Raw genomic sequence first — 24,165 nt, forward strand, 5'->3', positions numbered from 1 at the left:
GTGTTCAGTATGAAAAAAATTCAATGACTTGTAACACAAAATAGTACAGTACACTTGCCCTTTATTATTTTTCTTATTACAAACCAGAGAACACTGGAATCTGTAGTAAACTAAGCTTCATTGTACTGATGATGACCTAGACTTCTCTTCAACCTCCTGAGAGTTGCAACATTGATTTCGGGAAACTGCTGCTGCAGTAATTCTTCACTCAAGTGTGGGAATCGGCGAAGCAGATGGCAAACATGGTTTCGAAGACGGCTGAAAATAGCAACATACATCAGTACAGTTGTCCAAGATGTAAATTACATGAGAAAAGGGAGAATTCAAGCTAAATATGAATACTGTATACTGCACTTACATCATGTGACTTGGAAAAGCAGAAATCTCCACAAAATTCAATCTAATGACTACACATATGCATAAACAACAAGCTACATATATAAAAGAATATTGTTCAGAGGCTGAATAAGTTAATTTACTTAATTTCCTAACCATCTGAACATTCAATTTACATGAATAAGTCTGAACAACTACTAAGTAATAATGATATGCCTCATATCTCTTAAAAATATTTACCACATTTAGTAATGCTGTAAGCCCAGTGACTTAAGAAATTATGACACGATGTACAACACCTTTGTCTTTAATGAAAAGGAAAAGCTGGTTTGGTTGCTGAAACTTATTAACAACATGGTACAGGTATGTCTAGCAAGTTTGGGTGGAGGGGAGTCCCAGCCACTCGCACAGCAAAACAGTTTTTCTTTGGGTGTCCTTGAGCGCACACATTACTGCTCTGCAGTGCTTGAACTCACTTGCAAGAGAACACAAGGAAGAAGAAGCATGCCTGTGCTTATTTGCCTTATTTTCCTGATGATGAGAAATGGTCAAGGCAAGGAATGCAGACATCGATGAAGTACAAGCTGTGGTTAATATCATGTGGGCATCTCCAGTGCACAGGATAGCTAGTTGTCTAAAGGAGGCAAAAGATGGGTGTCCTGAAATCCTAAGGAAGGCCAAATCTTATGCAAGTACAGGCAGCCCCACATCCAGTACAAATGAGTTTCATTCTGAGAGCTTGTTTGTAAGTTGAATTTTTTCTCTAGTCCATCAAAGTTAGTCCAGGCATCCAGCACTGTATTAAGCTAATGTCATATACTACTGTGGTAATAAAACTTTCTATAAAGGCAATTTGGCCTTTAAACATAAAGTGTATATTGAACAAAAATCTTTAATCTTCATGGAAGTTTGTATGCAGAGGACTGCCTATACTTGAGCAATGCCATCATACCATGAACAGCAGATGTAGCAAGGGTAGGAGGTGGCAAAACGCACACATGACAGGGAGAAGCCAGAACACACCAGAGTCGTCATCAGGTGACAGTGCGTGTACCCTCCTTCCTGGGGCTAAGAGAGGGGATTCGGAGGAAGAAACCCAAATTATTTGTTGGTGTCAAAGGGGAAGCTTCCCTCCCAACAACACCCCTTCTTTCCAAGCCCTTTCCACTGCAAATATGACTGACTCAAACACCTCACAAGGAAGGTCAGCACTGCATGGGAACAAAGTCAGTGGGCATCCACTAAAAACAGGACATTAAGAGGCCAAAAACTTGCTCATGTCCTTCACACCTCCGCGTTGTAAACAAAGGAATTCACTGTATTCACAATAAGAAAGCATGGAAAAATTTCAACTTAGCAGTTGGTAGGAGTGCAGCAATATGTCCTTAATCAATTGTGGCCAAAGAAAAAGTTCTTGATGATGGCAACTGAGTTAAAGTGTCCCAAACACAGTTACTAAGTTTCTAAAAATGATTCCAGCTTGTTGCTGAAAATACTCCTATGTAAACGGTAATGGTTTGTATTCTCACAGGAACAAGTATTAGAACAAGTACATCTAAATACAGTGCAGTTTCCTATTTCCCTTTTATATTTATTTTCACCATTCTAGTACTGTATTACAAACTGTAACACTGATATGTAAAAAATATCCAACAGTATATGCCAATACATCTTGCAATAGTAAAATATACAGACCTTGGTTATGTAAGCTATAAGAAACTGGCCTTACTCAGACATTTAAACAAATACCACCTCTATATTATTCCATCAAATATATGTTTTAAACACTGTAAAGCTAAACTGTCTTTTTAAATCTACAAACCTGGGTATGAAAGTTACAAAATATTCATTTAGGGCTTTCTGATAGTAACAAACTTTTTCCTAAAAAAAAATCCTAAATTACTTACTTATAATATTTTTTCTTTTCAAGGTATGCCTTCTCCCTCATCAGCCTACGAAATCTATTCACAGCTGATCCAAAATGAGGCATTTTCTTATTGGCTGCATTGTTCATAAATATTGGAACGTAATACTCGGCATACTGTGTGGTGAATTTCTGACCTGAAAAAAAAGGGGGGAAAATGACACAATGTTCTTGAAGCCACATCAGTTGGAGGATTTCTTAATTTTGTTTACTAAATTTTATGAACATTTTCTATCACAATAAAGTATGAAGATTTTATTACATTTTGATCACTGTCAACAAACTGTCAAAAGGCAAAGTAGTAATTACTCTTTAGTCTGGCAATCTTAGAACCTTGCCATCAACAGGCTACAGAAACTGATTCTCAAGCCCCCTCGGGAACCCCTATGTAACCATAGACTTATTTGACATACAGTATACCGTATACCGTTGTGTTCTCAAAGTATAAAACAAGCAAACAGGACACAATCCAACCATTAATTCTTTCAAACAAGGTTTTCTGAGCCTGCTTGATAATCATCTTTTCACAAATGCAGACACAATCATCCAATCATCATGTCAAAGCTTAAAACATGATATAAAGGTAGTTTCCCATCAACAGCACTGATTTCACAAATTAAAAAAAATGCCTCTATCTGACAAATTCCTGGTGACCTGTTTAACCTTAGTTCACTTCTTTTGCACCATGATCAACATACAGTAATACCTTACACGACTGATTAATTCATTCCAAGACAGACAATTCAAGTTGAAAAATGACCCAGGTTGAATAAGCCCTTTAAAAATGACCTAAACTCCCTATAAACACTTATAAGCAACTCCACAATGTCGCTAATACATGTACATTATACAATAAGTCATTTGATAGTTAAACATTTTGCTGCCTTTTAAATACGACATGAAATTTACGCATATCAATTATAAAGAATGTACAAAAGAAAATTGTACAGTAGTGTCTACTTGATGTCAATTTGCATGATGTAGCTGAATGGCTTGAAACTATGACATTTTAATTTTACATTTTTAAGCTTGTAAATGATTTTGTGCTATACATCTCATTAGCATACATTATCCCTTTAACGCCGAAGCCCTATTTACAAAAACGTCTCCCGTATGCCGGCGGCGTTCGGTGAGTTAGCGCCGAAGCGGAAAAAAAGCTTTTTCAAAAAATCACAGCACGCTTAGTTTTTAAGATTAAGAGTTCATTTTTGGCTCATTTTTTTTTGTCATTGCCTGAAGTTTAGTATGCAACCATCAGAAATGAAAAAAAATATCATTATCATATACAGGCAGTCCCCGGTTTACGACGGTTCCGGCTTACGACGTTCCGAGGTTACGACGCTTTTCAAATATATTCATCAGAAATTATTTCCCGGCTTACGACGCATGTTCCGGGGTTACGACACGTCGTACGCCGATCCGACGGAAGAAATTTGGCCCCAAAACGGCAGAATAATCATAATTTGAAGGTTTTTTTGATGTAAAACTCAATAATAATGCAGTTTACATCGTTTTCAATGCACCCAGAGCATTAAAAGTGAGGTTTTCTTATGATTTTTGACGATTTTTGACGATTTTCCGGTTTACGACGATTTTGGGGTTACGACGCGGCGCAAGAACGGAACCCCCGTCGTAAACCGGGGACCGCCTGTATAAACATTGGAATATATGACAACGAAAAAAAAAACTCGTATATAATTGTATACAAATCGCGCTGTAAGCAAAACGGTTAAAGCTAATGACTTAATTTTTTTTTAGTTGTATTGTACACTAAATTGCGATGATTTTGGTATATAACAAATTTTAAAACGATCAAAGCAACACAGAGAAAATATTATCACAAAATGATGCATGAATTCGTAACGAGCGGACGTAAAAATTTTTTTTTCAAAATTCACCATAAATCGAAATATTGTGCTAGAGACTTCCCATTTGTTGAAAAATGAAGCTAATTGATTGAATATTACTAGACTGTAAGTGTTTTAGCTTACAATTGCAGTTTTCGACCATTTCGGTTGAGTTAAAGTTGACCGAAAGTCGAATTTTTCTATTTATCGTGATTTATATGAAAATATTTCAAAACTGATAAAAGCTACAACCATGAGTTATTTTTGTTGTATTGTACATGAAATTGCGCACATTTTCATATATAAAACTTTATGTAACGACTAATATAAAACGGTGCAAATATTACGACAACAAGACGAAAGAATTTCTGAGATGTTGGCCGAAGTTACCAGCAAGCAGACGTAAGGAAAATGTTTTTTCAAAAATTCACCATAAATCGAAATATTGTGCTAGAGACTTCCAATTTATTGCAAAATGAAGGTAAACGATTGAATATTACTAGAATGTAAGAGTTTTAGCTTACAATTGCGTTTTTTGACCATTTTGGTCGAGTCAAAGTTGACTGAAGCTTGAAATTTTGGCAGTTATCGTGATTTATATGAAAATATTTCAAAACTGATAAAAGCTACAACCATGAGTTATTTTACGTTGTATTCTACATGAAATTGCGCACATTTCCATATATAAAACTTTATGTAACGACTAATATAAAACGGTGCAAACATTACAACAACGTGACGAAAGAATTTCTGGCGCGGACGTAAGGAAAAAGTTTTTTTCAAAAATTCACCATAAATCGAAATATTGTGTTACAGACTTCCAATTGGTTGCAAAATGAAGGTAAACGATTGAATATTACTAGAATGTAAGAGTTTTAGCTTACAATTGCATTTTTTTACCATTTCGGTCGAGTCAAAGTTGACCGAAGGTTGAAATTTTGGCTTATCGTGATTTATATGAAAATATTTCAAAACTGATAAAAGCTACAACCATGAGTTATTTTCTGTTGTATTGTACATGAAATTGCGCACATTTTCATATATAAAACTTTATGTAACGGCTAATATAGAACAGTGCAAAAATTGCGACAAAATGACGAAAGAATTTCTGAAATTTTCGGCCGAGTTACAAGTGGATGGCGTAAGAAAAAAAGTTTTTTAAAAATTCACCATAAATCGAAATATTGTGCTAGAGACTTCCAATTTGTTGCAAAATGAAGGTACATGATTGAATATTACTAGAATGTAAGAGTTTTAGCTTACAATTGCGTTTTTCGACCATTTCGGTCGAGTCAAAGTTGACCGAAGGTTGAAATTTTTTGTAGTCGACGTTTGCTCTACGTCCACTCGGCATTCAACAGACAATTTTAGTCAACATTTGCTACGTCCAACAGGCGTTTAAGGGTTATTTCACAATTTCAACATTGCTTTTATCCATCTCGGCACTTCGATATAATTCTGTTTTTGCTGCCATTTTAACATTTGTTGCTGAATTAAGATGCATAAACCGATTGCAAGTCCATTTTTATTTTTTGCTTTAATTCTTAACAAAAAACATCGTAATACTGAAGATGTCTTATGCATTACCATTAAAGTACTGTATTCAGTGTTTACCCAACACTAAACTAGAAGGATATTTCTAAGCAACTCAAAATTGGTGAAACTGATTACGATACCCAAAATTTTGCTGGTGAACTATTTAACCCCAGTTGGATTTCACTGTACAGTATTCGCGGGGGATGTGTATCACTACCCCTTACGAATAGCTAGAATCCGCAAATACTTAAAGCCCCCTAAAAATGCTTGGAACTGCCTATTTTGATATTTCAAACCAAAAAAAAACCTCTAGAAATGCTTATACCCAAGTTTTTTAAGTTTCATCACAAAAAGTGCATTTAGTCATGGAAATGATATGAAAATACAGTAATTAGTGAATATTTCTCAGTGAAAAATACTGCAAATATGGCAATTTTCCATGAATAATGTGTATACAGCTGTACAGTATATGTTTCATAGGGAAATCTGCGAATTGGTGAGTCGGCGAATCCGGAACTACAAACAGGTGAGGGTCGACTGCATACATACTAGTACTGATGCCGTTCAGGGTGACATGCTTGTTGTTGGCTCAAACTCTTCAGTGTTTACATTACAGAAACATCACCAGCAGCGATCACTTATTTACCGTGATCATTTTGACGACTGTTTTATCAGTGAATATTGTGCATTGTCTAGCATCAAATGCAAAATGCTCATCCACGACAGGCACTTTAGAATATGCTCTAATTTCTCAATTTTCTGTTACTTCTTTCCTTATAGTGAATATTAAAGTTGGTTATTTGTTCAGTACATATTATTGGTAGATCTGAGTAAAATGGGTCGGAATATGTATTGCAGTTAAAAAAACTAAGTTTTGTATAAAATGTCACTCATTTTATCATCAAATTACCATAAAGAAGTCATCATCCGTCTTATAGACAACCCCAGAACAAGACTAAAGAGCTGTCTACAGACCAAGATCAACCAAAGAAAATAACCATAAAGCAAGATTAATGTTCTTAGCCAAATATTTAATTAAACCTTATGAGACTACATTTGTTAACACTTACGATATGAATGAATCGTTGAACTTGGCCATTTTGTTAAATGTTCTCATCTATCCTCAGGTTAGATTACTAATCACCTTTGAATTATGTATGTTCTAAGTCAAAATTATTCCAAGTTGTTAGTGTACTATGTTTTTCATTCCAAAACTAATATTATCCCTATATGAATATTGTAGAAAAATAGTTTCATAAAAAAATTTAATGAGAAACATTACCCAAGGGATCCCTCACTGGCCCACAAGGACGCTCGCCTGTTTCTCCTGTCTCAAGAAGCCAGTACGCTCTGTTTCTCTCGCGGACAACCCTTTCTAGGTTGTTCATACTCTCCTCCACCTTGGGACAAATAGGCAATAAAAATGATCAACATTCTTAAAACTCAATTTTCAATACTTTTATAAATTAATGCAAAACAATTCATGATATGAGAATTCAATATTATAGCCTAAATTTCAACAAAGCATACACATACCATATTGCAGAAAAACATGCAACTCAAGCTCAATAGATCAGATGAGCATGACCCACGTGCAATAAACTAAATAAAAGTTCAGTTCTCCAAATAAAAACCTCCATTCTCTACATTAGATTTTGCTTGTGAACAGGAGCTCACAGGAGCTGGAATGGCCAATCAAACTTACTGACAAGGTAGTACACTACAGATAGGCAGGGGAAGCCCCACCCACCTGTCAGTCTGCACGTCACTTTGCCTTCTGGCCAAGGTGCCAGAGTGAGGGGTGACTGAGGTGGGCCACTCATGACAAGAACAGGTTTGTGAGTTGGGAAAAATACAAATCACTTTTAAAATTTGCTATTTGTTCCTACACAAATCCAAACTTTTGTTCTTTACATAGGAGGCTTACCCATTGGTGGGAGGAATCTGGGTATTCTCTGAACAGACAGGTACGTTTGTCCAACGGGGGGTGTTACCTTCCTGGTCCATTTAGGAGAAGAGGAAGGGACCCCACACCTCTAGCATACTGCACATATGGGACGTAGCAGTTCCTAGACTTTTGGACCATTAGGTAAAGGGTTTATAAACCACTACTCAATCAGGCTGTAAGAACCCACACTCTAGTGTCAGGGACAATAAAAACTGGTAAATATGATGAAGGAGTTTGCTTTATTGTCTGTTCTCCTCTCCCCTCGCATCACTAATTGCCAAAGAAAAGACTGGTGCCGGGTCAGATAGCTGGTGTGTCCACGGTCAGTGGGCAACATTCTGTGGGTAAAGCATTGTGCAGGTGATCATACCCGATCAACTCTCCACATGGAATACCTAAAAATCACCGGGTTCCTAGTAAGTGTGAAGTATAGGGTGATGCCCTTACTATCATGAGCGCTTGTCTGGGCTGCAATACTCCTTCCACACTGGAAGAGACGACGCCTGCAGATCAACTGACAGAGCCAGGAGATATAGCATACTCTTAAAACTCCTTTCCTAACTCCATTATTACTAACTGATGAGTTGTCAACATACAATCCTCAGGTGTTGAGTTCCTTCAAGATAGTACTGCCGCACTCAAACAGAGCTCAGCAGTATCTCACAAGAGCCACAACTGAAAAGTCCTTTGGTGAGGATAACAAGAAATATTAAAACAGACGTGACTGACAAAACTCCATCCTCTTTGGTGCCAAACATACATGAGCCCAGATGACTTGCCTACACCTATGCCGATGTCAGGGCTACACGACAGTCTCTGGGTTCAGACCTACATCTGACAACCCTCAAAAAGACTTATATGGGCTAAAAGTTAATTTCTAAAGGTAAGAGAGTCATGACTTCCAGGGGTTTGAATCCCCATGAGTGAAAGACTGTTATAACTTCTCAAGAGTACAAAAGATCTCCCTCAGAGAGGAGTGAACTACTCCTAGAATCAAACCCTGGTTGAAGGCTGACCCTGCATTTTAATAGCAGGGGCAGAAAGAAGCTTTCACGGCAAAGGTAGGCAAGAAAAACACAGTGACCTGCTGACAAACAGCTTCGACCAGAGAGATATCTCGTCTCCAACACCAAAAACTGCGACAATTCTAGTCTTGTAGACAGCTGCTCAAGAAACGAAATATCCATGAACTCCTATGGAGGGCAAGACAGAGCACCCTATTGTCAGGGGAGGCTTGAAAATATCCAGGTGTGAAGTGTCAGAATTCTCAATGTCTGGAGATACCAAACTAAAAATAGCTGCATCCGAAGTTTAACCAGTGGGGAATATCTCTTGGGACCTCAAACCACAGAGGTAGCAGGTCTGAGTATTACAGTACTTGGCATGGATACATGGGCAGTCCTAGATTTCGCTTGAGAAAAGAAGACATCAACCTGTTATTGCTTACATACTGAAAGGAAAAATGGAGAGAAAGACATAAGATTTGAGGCTGCCTTTCTCCATGCTTACACCAAAGCAAGCATGGAAAGCTACCTGTTGTGCTGAACTGCGGCCAGGTGTCATCCTGGCATGTGAACTCATAGATGACACTATTTTTTTTTTCAAATCCGTCTCTAGGAGTGCCCGGTGGATGGATTCCACCTCTCATATATTGGGTTCTCCAACAAAATGGTCAAGCAACAAACAAGAATCACAATAAACAAGTGGCACAGCAATGCAAACCCCACCAATATAGAAGACGAAAATGATGCTATAAGTTGATTTCTGTTTCTGGAGCCATATACACCAGAAACACCTGGAGAATCGAATGGCCATGAAAAAGATCATCATAAAAAAATATCATAAGAGAAAATGTCACTCCTGCAATATAAGGTGAGTGAGTCCAGGTGATAATTTGTTAAAAACACGAGAACAAGCGACCTCAACCCAGCACCCCTAGAAACAATTTGAAAAAAGTAGTGTCATCTACGAGTTTGCTTGCCTCTCACGTCATCTACAAGGATGTGCCATGTTCAACCATTACAACCAGGAACACCAGAGAAGACCAGAAAGGGATGAATTAATTAATGCTGTAAAAATTATAGACTGCAAATGTCTCCGGATTCTCGAAGTGCCATATGCCTTGGGGAAAAAAGCCTGGCATAAATACACGTACTATAAAAGAAACACAATTTCTCCCGATGATCATTAGGAGAAATGTCAGAAACCAGTAGGTGCCAAATACCATCGAGGTGGAGAGATAGAGAAAGACAACTTACTGCCATCCCAACACCAGAGCAGACCCCATTCCTGGTACAACAGCAGACAGCAGCGTGAAAAGAAATGCAGGAAATTTGCCAACACCAAACAACAACATAGGAAAAAAGAAAACAATCGACCTGCCAAGACATCAATCCAGCCATCTTGTTATACATACCTGCCCACCTTTTTAATTTCAAACTTTCTCTCTGAAGATGACTGGCTGTGTGAGTGTTGAAATGTAGGAGTAAAATAAACAGCAAAAGCAAAATATCTTTCCATGTCCTTTGGGAATTTAATATTCCATCTACCTGCCGATGAATAGAATATAACAAGAACCAAGAAGACTAAAAGTCATATGCCACTGAAACAGCAACTGCTTTCAATAACACTGCTCTAAAAGAGGGACTCCTCCCATATTATTATTATTATTATATTATTAGTAATCCTTCAATTATCCGGATTAATAGAGTCATCTGATAATGGCGAGTAAAAAAAATCTATGGGTGTTCAAAGGCAACTTCGTGCCTTTCCTCACCTAACCTTGTTAATACCACATACAGTAACTGTAAACACTCAGTATGCTTATATACAACAACCATCACACTTTAAACTGAAAACTTTATGCAAAAGACAATTTCTACCTTATTCCCCTATATTTGTAACAAAATATACTGCTCAAATAAACTTGGGGAAAAAACTCTTATTTTTCTCTCTCTAGTAAATGACAGTTCAGTAAGCAAGTAGCCTACATGTGTTTACCCACAGCCTACCATGGTTTAATGACCATCAATGTATTTTTATACAGCAGCTTCCTTATCAGGTGTTACCATATCGTATTACCATACACGTGATACAAAATGTGTACAGTGTGTGTGAGCTGCTGACCTAGGCTAGCCTAGGTGTTACACTCACAGTATCAATTAGCACAAGTCGAAAGGCTACTACAGCTGTATTTAAGATAAGTTATTGATAATGAAACTGTTATTTTTCTTACAGAATCCATTTACACTGTACACTAGACCTCCGGTATTTGTGGGGTTTAGGGACCATAAAAGCCCGCGAATTGCTAAAATTCACGAATATTTGAGACACCCTCCAAAAATGCTTATAACTGTCTATTCTTATAGTTTAAACACCACATATACAGTACCTTAAACTATCATCCTAAAACACTTCAATATCATCTCAAAGTCATCTTACAACATTACCCTTAAAAATATATGGCTTAAAGCTATGCGTGAACACTCCTATAATTGTTACTGTACTCTTACCAAGGCGAAAACTAATTAAGTTATCCCTATATTCAGGAACGCACGTTTTCTTTCATACAGTATTCGAGCATTGCTGTACTGTTTTCTTTCAACACAGATAGGGGTAACATTGGTACATTGTTTGGCAAGTGTTTTTCAAGAATTACATTAATATTATTTGAAAATTAGTAAATCATTTTTATATTATAAAAATGATGCAAGTTTTGTATTTGAGTTAACAAAACCAGCCTCTTTTTTTTCAGCTTATGTGTCAATTGGAATAGTTCCAATCTGTATTTGTACTCTTGTAAAGTATTCCTGTTTACTGTGGTGCATTTACTTTTGTCTCATAATCTGCTTTTTCATGATAAAATTATTTAATTTCTGGTATTACTTTTCCTTTGTAATGTATTCTTTGACAAAGCTGGAATACATGCTAACTGTATGCATTTATCTGAACCTGAGTACACAATGAATTTGGAGTTATGTTCCACAGAAATGTCTGCAAATAGTGAATCCGTGAATCCTGAACTGTGTATAGTCGGGGGTCAACTGTAACAGGAAGGCCCTGAGCAGCCTTCAAGTGGTGAATAAGACCAGATACACTTGGCTCTCCTGGGAGGCCTAGGGAGAGCCACAGCTCCCTAAGCCCCTCAGGCTCCACAACACCTGCAACAAAGGTCGAGTTAGGTGAGACAGTCTCCCCCTGCCCTGAGAAGGAACTTATTCCCGAGGACAAGTCCTTCTCTGAGCGAAGCAAAACTGCTAGAGAGGAGTCGGACTGGTCATCTTTCCCCGTTTGGCGGCTCTCTACTGACAACGAAACAAGAGTCGGCAAAAGGGAAACCACTCCCTTAGGAGTGGTAACAGCAACGGTAGTTTGGCCAGGGGCAAGAGGGAACCAGAGAGAATCTTCTGTGTCACCGGTGGAGTATTGCAATCTGATGACACTGGAGAAACTTTCTTCTCTCTCTTCTTTTTCCTGGCAAACTTCACCCCTTGTTCAGAAGGCCAGACCCGGGACTCTGAACGGGGACTTGATTGATTGCAGCCATGACTACAGCCTGACGCACAAGTATTGAGGATCAACCTCAATAGAAGAGAGGACCCGATTAAATGGTCTGTTCTTTCCTGGGTAGTGCTTAAAGGTTATCAGTTTCCTCTATGCAAAAGGCAGTTGTAAATTAGGAGTTTGCATACTTTATTATCAAACAGGCAGTCCCTAGTTAACAGTGGGGGTTCCGTTCCTGGCCAAGCGCCACTAACCAAAAATCAGCAATAATAGCACCAATGACCTGCTTAACGCCGCCGTTAACCGGATATCGACACTGCTAACCCAGATCGGCAGCACCGTTAAGCAGAGATCGGCGCCAGAAATCCAGTTAACGTCGTCGCTAGGCAAGCACTGTAAAACTGGATTGCTGTTAACTGATGCCACCGGTAAGTGGGGACCGTCTGTATAACAGGCAAGCAAACAGGGAAAAAGCATGAGAGCAAATGACAGTTGGGCAGAAAGCACAGATGTCTTCACTTGATGGTGGCCAAAAGCAAAGTGGTGTGAAGACCAACGAGTGGGTGGGGCTTCCTCCCCTACCGTTGGTAGTTAACGACTTTGTATGAAAGTTAAAATGGCAGTTCCAGCTTGCATTCACAAGCCAAATCGTATGCAAAGAACGAGTTTGTATTTGTGCAAGAACAACTATAAATTACATGAACAGGAGAAAACAACACCTATATCTTACCTTGTCTATTCTCTCGGGGTTTGGAAACAATCTGTATTCTTCCTTGCATGCATGCTCCATGGTTAAAAGCATGTTCTTTTCTTTCAAGAGTACATACCTAGAGGGTAAACAGAGATATATTAATTTAATATTCATAACATGCACAAAGTCATAAGGAACATGGAAAAAACATTATTCCATGCAATGAAAAACCCCCCCCAACAAAATGCTATGAAAAGTAAATCTAAATGCAAGTAGAGTACAACCTGGTGACATTACCAATAAATTATACTTTATTCAACAAACATGTCAACAACTGAGAAATAAGTCAGAAAAACTGAGAGAAACATGCGCAGTAAGAAAAATTCCACTCTCAAGAATCATTAAATAATCTTTTTGATTCAAATAATTTTCTGAAAGGCTGAGCACCACAAAAGCTAAAAGTCTTACAAAGGAACAGAAACAATTACAGACGTAGTTTACTGAAGGTCCGACATTTTTCCAAAGTTCAGAAAAACTACACCACTCATGAAGCATGTGATTACTACTCTTCAATTCTGCTTAAGTTTTTGCAGCCTTTTTAAGCAAATATGGAAAGAAAACATTACACTGCAATAAATTTAATGCTGAGTAAGCAAAAACTAATACACGGCTGTAACACCTCTGAACATCTACATCTTGAATATGATTTTTAAGACGGAGCAAAATTACAGTAAAAAATAAATTCTACCTTTTCAACAATAAACGAGATTTATCTCTTTTAGACAGAGTTGTTCATGGTGGTAAGTTTCTGTCTCCTAATACTAGCAGTTCTGACTTGGACCATTGGTGGATGGTCTCTTCTTTGTCAATTTTTCATAAGTTGTATTTTAACAGAGATCTGTCACATTCTCAGTTGATCCCTGACCTCCTTTTCCTGCCAAAAGCAACCAAACTTGCTGAACAGCAGCACCAATAAGCAGTAAATCTGCTTCGCTGTAGAACTTCTCAGTTCCAGAGGTCCTTTATTCCTCACACTGTTGGACTGTGGAACAGTCTCCCTGAGGATGTCATGAAATTGGAACTTCAAAAGTTCAAGCACAGATGCACTGCATTACTACCCTAATACTATTCTCCTAGCATTTTAATCCATTTTTATCTATTTATTATTTTCTTTTTTCTTTTTTAATAAGCAAGAACTCTTCTTTCTGTATTTCCCCTTACCTCCTCTTACTTCTTCCTAATGAACACCATATTCTTTGGGAGCTTGAATTTCACATCAATAGCCCCTTTAGTGGGCTTGTTCCATATGAATAGGGTTCATCTTCTGAATAACAATAATAAATAAAACTGACAAGATATTTTACTGTTGAGATTTGTAAGAGAATAATGTTCCAGTCCTTAATTGTCGAGCCAATATTACATCAAAACATACAGCAACCCCTTAACCCTTAAACGCCGAGCCTCTATTTACAAAAACGTCTCCCGTATGCTGGCGGCGTTCGGTGAGTTAGCGCCGAAGCGGAAAAAAGTTTTTTTTCAAAAAATCACAGCACGCTTAGTTTTTAAGATTAAGAGTTCATTTTTGGCTCCTTTATTTTGTCATTGCCTGAAGTATAGTATGCAACCATCAGAAATGAAAAAAAATATCATTATCATATATAAATATTGGAGTATACGACAGCAAAAAAAAAAATCTTATATAATTGTATACAAATCGCGCTGTAAGCACAACGGTTAAAGCTAATGAGTTCATTTTTTTTAGTTGTATTGTACACTAAATTGCGATGATTTTGGTATATAACAAATTTTAAAACGATCAAAGCAACACAGAGAAAATATTATCACAAAATGATGCATGAATTCGTAACGAGCGGACGTAAAAAAAAATTTTTTTTCAAAAATTCACCATAAATCGAAATATTGTGCTAGAGACTTCCCATTTGTTGAAAAATGAAGCTAATTGATTGAATATTACTAGACTGTAAGTGTTTTAGCTTACAATTGCAGTTTTCGACCATTTCGGTTGAGTTAAAGTTGACCGAAAGTCGAATTTTTTCTATTTATCGTGATTTATATGAAAATATTTAAAACCTGATAAAAGCTACAACCATGAGTTATTTTCTGTTGTATTGTACATGAAATTGCACACATTTTCATATATAAAAGTTTATGTAAAGACTAATATAAAACGGTGCAAATATTACGACAACGAGACGAAAGAATTTCTGAGATGTTCGCCGAGTTACAGCAGCAGACGTAAGGAAAATGTTTTTTCAAAAATTCACCATAAATCGAAATATTGTGCTAGAGACTTCCAATTTATTGCAAATGAAGGTAAACGATTGAATATTACTAGAATGTAAGATTTTTAGCTTACAATTGCGTTTTTTTACTATTTCGGTCGAGTTAAAGTTGACCAAAGGTTGAAATTTTGGCAGTTATCGTGATTTACGTGAAAATATTTCAAAACTGATAAAAGCTACAACCATGAGCTATCTTCTGTTGTATTCTACATGAAATTGCGCACATTTTCATATATAAAAGTTTACGTAACGACTAATGTAAAACAATGCAAACATTACGACAACATGACGAAAGAATTTCTGAGATGTTCGCCGAAGTTACGCGCGCAGACGTAAGGAAAATGTTTTTTTTTCAGAAATTCACCATAAATCGAAATATTGTGCTAGAGACTTCCAATTTGTTGCAAAATGAAGGTACATGATTGAATATTACTAGAATGTAAGAGTTTTAGCTTATAATTGCGTTTTTACCATTTCGGTCGAGTTAAAGTTGACCAAAGCTTGAAATTTTGGCAGTTATCGTGATTTATATGAAAATATTTCAAAACTGATAAAAGCTACAACCATGAGTTATTTTCTGTTGTATTCTACATGAAATTGCGCACATTTCCATATATAAAACTTTATGTAACGACTAATATAAAACAGTGCAAACATTACGACAATGTGACGAAAGAATTTCTGGCGTGGACGTAAGAAAAAGTTATTTTCAAAAATTCACCATAAATCGAAATATTGGGCTAGAGACTTCCAATTGGTTGCAAAATGAAGGTAAATGATTGAATATTACTAGAATGTAAGAGTTTTAGCTTACAATTGCGTTTTTTTACCATTTCGGTCGAGTCAAAGTTGACTGAAGGTTGAAATTTTGGCAGTTATTGTGATTTATATGAAAATATTTCAAAACTGATAAAAGCTACAACCATTAGTTATTTTCTGTTGTATTGTACATGAAATTGCACACATTTTCATATATAAAACTTTATGTAACGGCTAATATAGAACAGTGCAAAAATTACGACAAAATGACGAAAGAATTTCTGAAATTTTCGCAGAGTTATCATGTGGGCGTAAGAAAAATTTTTTTTCAGAAATTCACCATAAATCGAAATATTGTGCTAGAGACTTCCAATTTGTTGCAAAATGAAGGTACATGATTGAATATTACTAGAATGTAAGAGTTTTAGCTTACAATTGCGTTTTTCGACCATTTCGGTCGAGTCAAAGTTGACCAAAGCTTGAAATTTTTTGTAGTCGACGTACGGTACGTCCACTTGGCACCCAACAGACAATTTTAGTCGACGTATGATACGTCCAGTAGGCATTTAAGGGTTAATTTACCAGACAATTCAATTTAGTATAGTAAGGTATAGCCCACTTGAACATTCAAGATATGGTTAATACTGTAGTATACTGTAATGTTAAATAAATTTTGAGCCTAAATTAAACCGTATTTCAGACTCATCTTTTAAGTCAATATATAGTGCTGTACTTATCTACATGTCACATAAATTTTGAGCCTAAACCAAACTGTATTTCACCCTTATCTTTTAAATCAAAATATTTATCTGCAAAAGTCACATGAATTTTGAACCTAAACTAAAATGCATTTCACACTTATCTTTTTAATCAAAACATTGCATGTCTAATAATACTTGTAAAAGGTTTATATCTTCTTATTTTTCCTTGCTTTGGCTCATAATGCTTTTGTAACTTCAACAACTTACCATAACTTGTGAAGTTCCTCATTGCTTTTAATTCTAAGCTCTTCAACCTTCCAGGATCGGCCAACTTTAACCTCTATTTCACCCCAGTTCTTTTTGTCATCAAAAAATTCAGATAAGCTTCTACGATTTATGGAAGTATGGATACAAGCTGCCTGCTGAACAGATGTGTTCCTACAAGAGAAGAAATAATGATTACAATACAACAATGCAGTACTGAGTTTGTTCATATCAGCAAATATTTTACATGATGTATTACTTTTAAACTACTGTACTGTACTTCCATATATGCAGCAAATAGAAACTCATACAAATTCAAATTTTGTTCATATCTGGGGCAGCAGATTAAAAGTATCTACTAAAAAAATGGAAATTTTAGAGTAATTTTTATTTTTCCTAACATACAAACCTGAAGTCTGTATATAGGATTTAGCTTACAAATGCAAGCTGGAACGGTCGTTTAACTTTCAAACAAGGTCGTTAACTACTGACAGTATGGGGGAAGCTCGGCCCACTCGTCAGTCTGCACTCCACTTTGCCCTTTGGCCCAGGTACCAGAATGAGGTGGATGAGGTGGGCTGTAAATGTAAAGACCTTCAGGTTTGTATGTTAGGAAAAATAGAAATTACTTTAAAATTTGCTACAGTTCCTACACAAATACAAATCTTTGATCTTTACATAGGAGACTTACCGGTTGGAGAGTGCATTCTGGGTAAATCTCTAAACGGACTGGAAGTTCTACCCACCCGGGAATCCCTTCCTGGTCACAAAGAGCTGAGGAAGGAATCCCATACCTCTAGTCTGTTGAACATATGGCATGTTCAACTGCCACACTTTTGGGTGTGAATTATTGAGTTTGTGTCATTACTTGGGAAAAAAAAAAAAAAAAAAAAAAGGCTTGATGAACCCATAGTATTGGAGACAATAAAAGTGCTAATAAAACCAACAAGTTTATTTTATTGTCAACCCATCTCGCCCCTTGCTAGAGGGGGAGGGGGACTTGCATCTAACAATCTACAAAAGCTGGAAGACAGGATACTCACTTATCTAGACTCACCTGCATGACATGCCCATCCATCATGTGATGGCTCACTACTTGCCTCTCTGCCCTACAAAAGAGAAAGGTAAAAGAGAAAAAGGAGGAGACCAGTCACTTGCACATATTCTCTCTCGCTTACCATTCACCTTAGGCAAGATGCTGCCTGTCCCTTAAGGGAGCTGGGTGAGCTACACAATTCTTGAGCAGCCACCACAGGACCCAAGGAAAACATATAACCAAGGACCTGTAGGAAACGTCCTGAAGGTAAAATGACGTGAATGTAGTCTGGTGGGACCATACCTCCGCTCGTAATACCTGTACAACTGACAGGTTCTTCTGGAATGAGAGGGACGGGCTGATGCACCTAACCTCGTGAGCTCTCACCCAGATCGTACTCCTGTCTACCTCATCAGATGGAGAGTACGCCTGCTTGATCATCTTACAAAACCAGAAAGAGATTGTGTTCTTGGACACTTCCTTCTTGGTCGAGCCAGTACTAACAATGTGTCATCAACAATCAGGCCTGAGATGCCGAGTCCTCTTAAGGTAGTACCGAAGCACTCTAACTGGACACAGTAGCATCTCATCTTGATCGCCACCAACAAAATCCTATAAGGAGGGGATCGGAGAGGACTCAAATCTGGTGTCAGCTGATGATTTTAAGAATGTAAACTTTATCAGAATGGAAGTGCTACCTGATGCTATGGTCATACATTATAATACAATAATAATATGACAATAATGCATAAAATATAACTGCATACAGTATGTAAAACAAGTTTTATTAAATTAAAATTATCATTCTCAATACATCTGTTATTTGAATTTTGCAAATGGATATCTTTTGGTGTAACAACCTTTGCAGGGTCGAGTCTCTCTCTCTCTCTCTCTCTCTCTCTCTCTCTCTCTCTCTCTCTCTCTCTCTCATGTGCAGGTTTAAAGAAATAATAGGAGCAGATTTTTAAGTTTTTGATGAAAAAATAAAAAGCCAGAAATATTTGAAGTGCCAGAAAACACTGAATGGTGCCAGGAGATCAGAACTCTACAGGGCACATTTAAAGTGGTTTAAGCTCTGGCAAACTGAAGGTATTAGCATTTTCAGGGGGATACTTAATGGAGTAGGCCAGAACTTTCATATGGAACTAAACCTAATGAACGACTGATTACTCATAAGCTTTTTTCTACTTTTGGTAACAGACATATATATATATATATATATATATATGGAACGAGCTGGCAAAACTTTGTTTATATAGGATATTTTTAGGGGTGATTTCTGTGGTCCGGGATTTTCTGTTGTCTGGCTATGGCCTGGTCCCAAGGAGCTGGTTTATATAGGTCAGACTGTACAAGAGATAGATTGGTTGCAATCATGCTTCCTACATGATACACACAATGAGTACGGATCTACAGGTATTTACAGGGAGGAGGGGAACTGACTGCAAGGCTTGCTCTTACCTGGACAATGCCTAACAATTAAACATTTCCTCTCCCAAGACTGTTGTAAGTTAGGGGTTTGCATAATGAAATATTAGCAAACAATCACACACAAACATATAAGCACAGAAAAACAACAAAAGGAAAGTGAATGTCAGTTGGTCAGAGCACACGATGGCTGCCAGAAGCAAAGTGGAGTGCCGACCGATGAGTGGCGGGGGTTCCCCCCCCTGTTGGTAGCTAACGACCTTGTTTAAAAGTTAACGGCCGTTCCAACTCGCGTTCACAAGCAAAATCCCCGTGTAAAAACCAAAGGTTTTTTATTTGTGTGTGAACAAATTGATATTATCACTTCAAGTTTCACAACTCAGCCAACAACAACTGAACACAAAGCAGAGACATCTAAACTCAATGAGTAAATAAGGGACAGAAGAGAAAAAATTATTATGACCTCTCCAGACCTACCTTGACCTAACCTTACCTCAGATGCTATACGCCCTTACCTGGCCACGGAGGGTGGGCCCCTTTCTTCCCGACTCTCCCCCAAAAGTGAACTATAAACCCCCCACCCCAAGATATAATAAAATTGCTTAGGTGTAACCTTATTCAATATACCTATCACGGTCTGCACGGCTTCCTACCCGAGCTCAATTGAACTGAATATAGTATTAAGCCAGAGGCCAAGCGCTGGGGCCTGTGAGGTCATTCAGCGCTGGAAGGGAAATTAAGAATAGAAAGGTTTGAAAGGTGTAAAAGGAGGAAAACCTTTGGCAGTTGCACTATGAATCAATCGTTGGGAGAGGGTGGATAGCAAGATATGAAAGGAGGTACAGTAAAAGAAACGAAAGGGGGTTGCAGCTAGGGGCCGAAGGCACGCTGCAAAGAACTATAAGTAACGCTTACAGTGCACATAATGTGGTGCACTGACGGCACTAGCCCACTACGGGGGAACCTTTCTGGATATGATAGTTCTGAGAGTGACCTATTAAAATAACGACCTACCTAAAAGGATTCCCGAGGGCACCTCCGATCCTACCCACAGCAGCTCTGGACAGTAACACTCTGTGGCCCGTTATAGCGAGACTTTCAAACTTTGCGATTCCTGTCAAAATGTCGAAAGACGACTTTCTGAGCGCCGCCACCAAACAGGAGGCCATATTTCGCTCTTGGGTCAACAGGTCGTTCTCGGGTCAGCAATATATGGTCGTCCTCATCTGTTTATTGCAGGCCGCAGCCGACTTAGTTGCCGTGGTGTTCAGTGTTTACATTAGCCAGTGTTGCCAAAACCACATGTCGAAAAACCGCTATTTTGAACCATGATCTGCTAGCTTTTTTGCCTTTTGTTTATGTGAAATTTTCTTTAGGTACTGTATACGAAATAGGCTTTCTCGTGATTTTGACCCGCTTGTGTGTGTGTATGTGTGTGTGGTTCCTGGTTCCTAAGCGCTCATGCCACAAACACAGTTGCGGGCACACTACACTATTCGAGAGTGAGGTGCAGAGCTTTATTCCCTTGTTTTAAAAGTCTTTAGCTTTATTTTGCTGTACTTCAAAATGTTTATTTTAATCCTTGACCATTACCCTTTTCTGCAACAAGAACCCCAAAAAGTTAGAGATGTTTCTAAATTAGATATTACACTTGCCGTGTTCAATGTTTACAGTCGCCAATTACAGTGTTGCCTAAACCATATTAAAAAAAAATCGCTATTTTGATCCATAATCTGCTAGCTTTGCCTTTTGCGGAAAAGGGTAATGGACAAGAATTAAAATAAACATTTTGAAGAACTATAAAGTAAAACTAAAGACGATTAAAATTGTAAGAAAAAAAGAAAATGGAATAAAGCTATGTAGTACTGTGCCCGCAACCGTGTTTGTGCTTAGGAACCAGGAACTGCGAAATTCTCTTTCTACACGAAATAGGCTTTCTCGTGATTTTGACTCGTTTGTGTTTGTGTGTGTGTGCGTGTCCAGGAACCTTGCCGACTTGATCTTTCAGTGAGAGGAAAGAAGCTGATTTGTTCCTATTTTCTCTGCTCTACTTTTAGGAATACTGCAGTTCAACAGTCTTCCTCCATGCTTCCAATCCGCTTTCATTAATAAGAGCAGTTGGTTACAGAATTCAAGCTTATTCTTTTTCTTAATTTAGTTTTTTTTTATTTACCATAGGTAGTTGAATCAGCCTCTAAACTGAGGCACTGGAATGGCGTAATGAAAACATAACAATAAACAAAGTCGCGTAATTCTTGAAATGGATTATAACTGGGTGTATCTCGGTACTTTCATACGCAAAAATATGGTTTAAAAGCATAGTAATCCATTAATTTAAATGCCAGTTGATAATTTAACTAGAGGGTACAATTGTTCAAAACCCGCCATTGTGTTTCCCTGTCCGTAATACGGCTTGAGACAATAATAATGATATTCTTTATTTCAGCCCAAAGCCACATAAGTTGCACAGTAAATTACAAACCCTATCACACAGACTGCCTTTTGGAGAATATGGGTTGTACAGTAATACATTAAACAATCGCGTTGGTATGGGAAGAATAATTCCCTTGGAATACAGCAGTTTAAGTACGAAATACGAGAAAAATGCGCTTTCAAATACGTGGAGGTTTAAATTAGCCATCCCTATTTTTATATCATTAATGTACGTTTTCTTTATTGTTTTAATTCCGTTTTCTTCTTTATAAAATAGCAGTAACTCGTGTATTATGCGACTGCCTTTTCTGAAAGACCAAATTACGATGGACTGACCAATTTTCCTCCATCTTTTTATCCCATCTTCTAGTTAAGTTAAAAAGTAAAAGAGAATGATAAAAGTATCGTTATGAGGCTATAATCGTTGCGTAAACGCGTACGGCCATAAACAACAGGAGTAACAGCTGCTTTGCCATTTCAACCATCGTACGATAGTAAACAATTAACGTACTTATATTACAAATTGCGTAAAGTAGAATAAGACTGATATACTCTTCTTTGCTATGGAGAAAAGATCGGCAAGGAAATATACTGCTAAATGTAAGCTGCAATTTGTAGCTGAAGCTGAGAAAACAATGTTCAAGCTGCTAAGGACTATAAATTATTGTGTATCAGCAATATGGATGAAACAACCCTAAACTTCGATATGGCATTAAACTCAACCGTTTACAAAATTGGAGAGAAAAGTGTTTTAATCAAAACTACTGAGCATGAAAGAACACAATCAACAGTTGCTTTCACAACGATAAAAGATAAATACGTAAAGCTCTTATTATGGTGAAATCAAGTGAAAATTAAGAACGGATTTGTTGATTTTTTTACACAAAAACATGGCCCCTACGCCATACATGAAAGATAAAATAACTAAACTTAGTTCACATTTCGACTTAAAACACTTCACATAACGAAAAATAACCTTGTCCCATTTAAGCAGAGGATCCAGAGATTCATTTACATTAACCAGAACTAAGAAAATCGCTCTGAACTGAGTTAAATATAGCTGTAGTGGATTATTTAACTTTAGCAAATGGATACTGTGAAACATCTAGGTTAGCCAAGGTCAATAGTTCACACACATTTTGCATCTCGTGTATGGTAACAAGTGATAGAGAGTTTCTGTATATAAATACATTAACGGTCACAAAACCACGGTAGGCTGTGGGTAAACGCGGGTAGGCTGGTACGTACCTGCCTACTGAACTGCGTCGTTTACAAGAGAGAAAAAGAAAGGATGGATTTTTTCTTTAGTGTATTTGTGCAGTATATTTTGTTACAAATATGGGGGAAAAAGTAGATAATTGCCTTTTGCACAGTTTTCAGTTTAAAGTGTGATGGTTGTTGTTTATAGGCATACAGAGTATTTGTAGTTATGTGGTAGGGTGAACAAGGGTACTGAGTACCCCATAATCCAATGGACCCTTGGTTCTTATTAATCCAGATAACTGAAGGTTACTGTAAAGGAAGAAGAAAATGATGATCACATGTCAACTTGTAGGTAGCAATCTGATAGAAAAAAAATTCAAGAAATACATATGGTCTTCAATACTCCAAGAAACAAACTGCTTCAGAATACTATCCCTCCAAGTGGTATCTTACAATATATCAAAGACGATCTCAAAGACTTGACTCTGGATGGCAAAAGCATTTTGGAACTTCCTTGATAACATTAACAGTGGGTCTAAAGTACTTCTAATTTTTTGTTTCTAAATGCCAGACCAATCAGTCACCCTTTCAAATAGCTATAGGCCTGCAACTCTTGAGTTAGTTCTGGGTTCTTGCCAGGCTGAAGACAGGCACTACAACTGATATCTTCCAAAAGTTATGGAATTTCATAAGATCATTAAGGGTATCCAAGGGGATGACCCTATTGGTCTCTGGCGGATGCTTTAATATTTCATACGTAATATCATCCTCCCCATTATTAATACAATGAAATTTGAAAGGGTCATCACAATTCTATCATACAGTGGCCCGAAACCTGTTGTTAAACGGGGGGAAACTGTGGAAAGACACCAAAATAAAAAAGGGATGAAAATATACGCAACTTCTAACAGAAGTGATGCTGTAAACAGTGGCATCATTTCAGATTTTTCTTGCAGGGGTTGGGGGGCAAAAGTTTAGAACTAATGGTATGGGTGGGGTGGCGAGCAAAGCTAGCCCTATCAGCTTGGGGTAGGGGAAGTGCGCTGTAAGCACCCCCAAAATTTTTTGGAAATTTGTGCACATTTTGGAGCATACAGAAGCCATGTAAGAGCTGTATCGAGTTAATAAAGCAGCAAACATGTGTTACACCCAACCACCTTGGAGTGAATTTTACTGTTGTTATTATTATTATTTCAAAGGCTAGGGGGACAAACAAAGTCTTGGGGGGGCCATCAGTTACTTGCCGGCCCCCC

At 37.6% G+C, this 24,165-nt stretch overlaps 1 protein-coding gene across 1 annotated transcript; it reads right to left on the reverse strand.

Annotated features, from left to right (window-relative positions):
* Positions 1-44: 44 nt before the first annotated feature.
* mRpL47 (mitochondrial ribosomal protein L47) lies at positions 45-20,571 on the reverse strand. Its single transcript, XM_067133171.1, has 6 exons — positions 20,291-20,571; positions 16,816-16,986; positions 12,825-12,921; positions 6,926-7,043; positions 2,244-2,397; positions 45-258 (listed from the first exon to the last, which is right to left on the reverse strand). The coding sequence occupies exons 1-6, from the start codon at positions 20,443-20,445 to the stop codon at positions 111-113; spliced, it is 843 nt and encodes a 280-aa protein (XP_066989272.1). The 5' UTR covers positions 20,446-20,571; the 3' UTR covers positions 45-110.
* Between the last annotated feature and the right edge of the window lie 3,594 nt (positions 20,572-24,165).

The sequence above is a fragment of the Macrobrachium rosenbergii genome, chromosome 33 (genome assembly GCF_040412425.1).
Source record: "Macrobrachium rosenbergii isolate ZJJX-2024 chromosome 33, ASM4041242v1, whole genome shotgun sequence".
In the NCBI taxonomy this organism is placed as follows: domain Eukaryota; kingdom Metazoa; phylum Arthropoda; class Malacostraca; order Decapoda; family Palaemonidae; genus Macrobrachium; species Macrobrachium rosenbergii.

Bases quoted from the DNA above. Each gene is read 5' to 3' on its own strand.
- mRpL47 (XM_067133171.1), bottom strand. From the start codon at position 20,445: ATGGCCTCCTGTTTGGTGGCGGCGCTCAGAAAGTCGTCTTTCGACATT. The intron at 16,987-20,290 runs GTAGGTCGTTAT...CTTCTCTTGTAG, and splicing joins GCCCTCGGGAATCCTTTTAG to GAACACATCTGTTCAGCAGG. The intron at 2,398-6,925 runs GTAATGTTTCTC...CTTTTTTTTCAG, and splicing joins GCCAGTGAGGGATCCCTTGG to GTCAGAAATTCACCACACAG.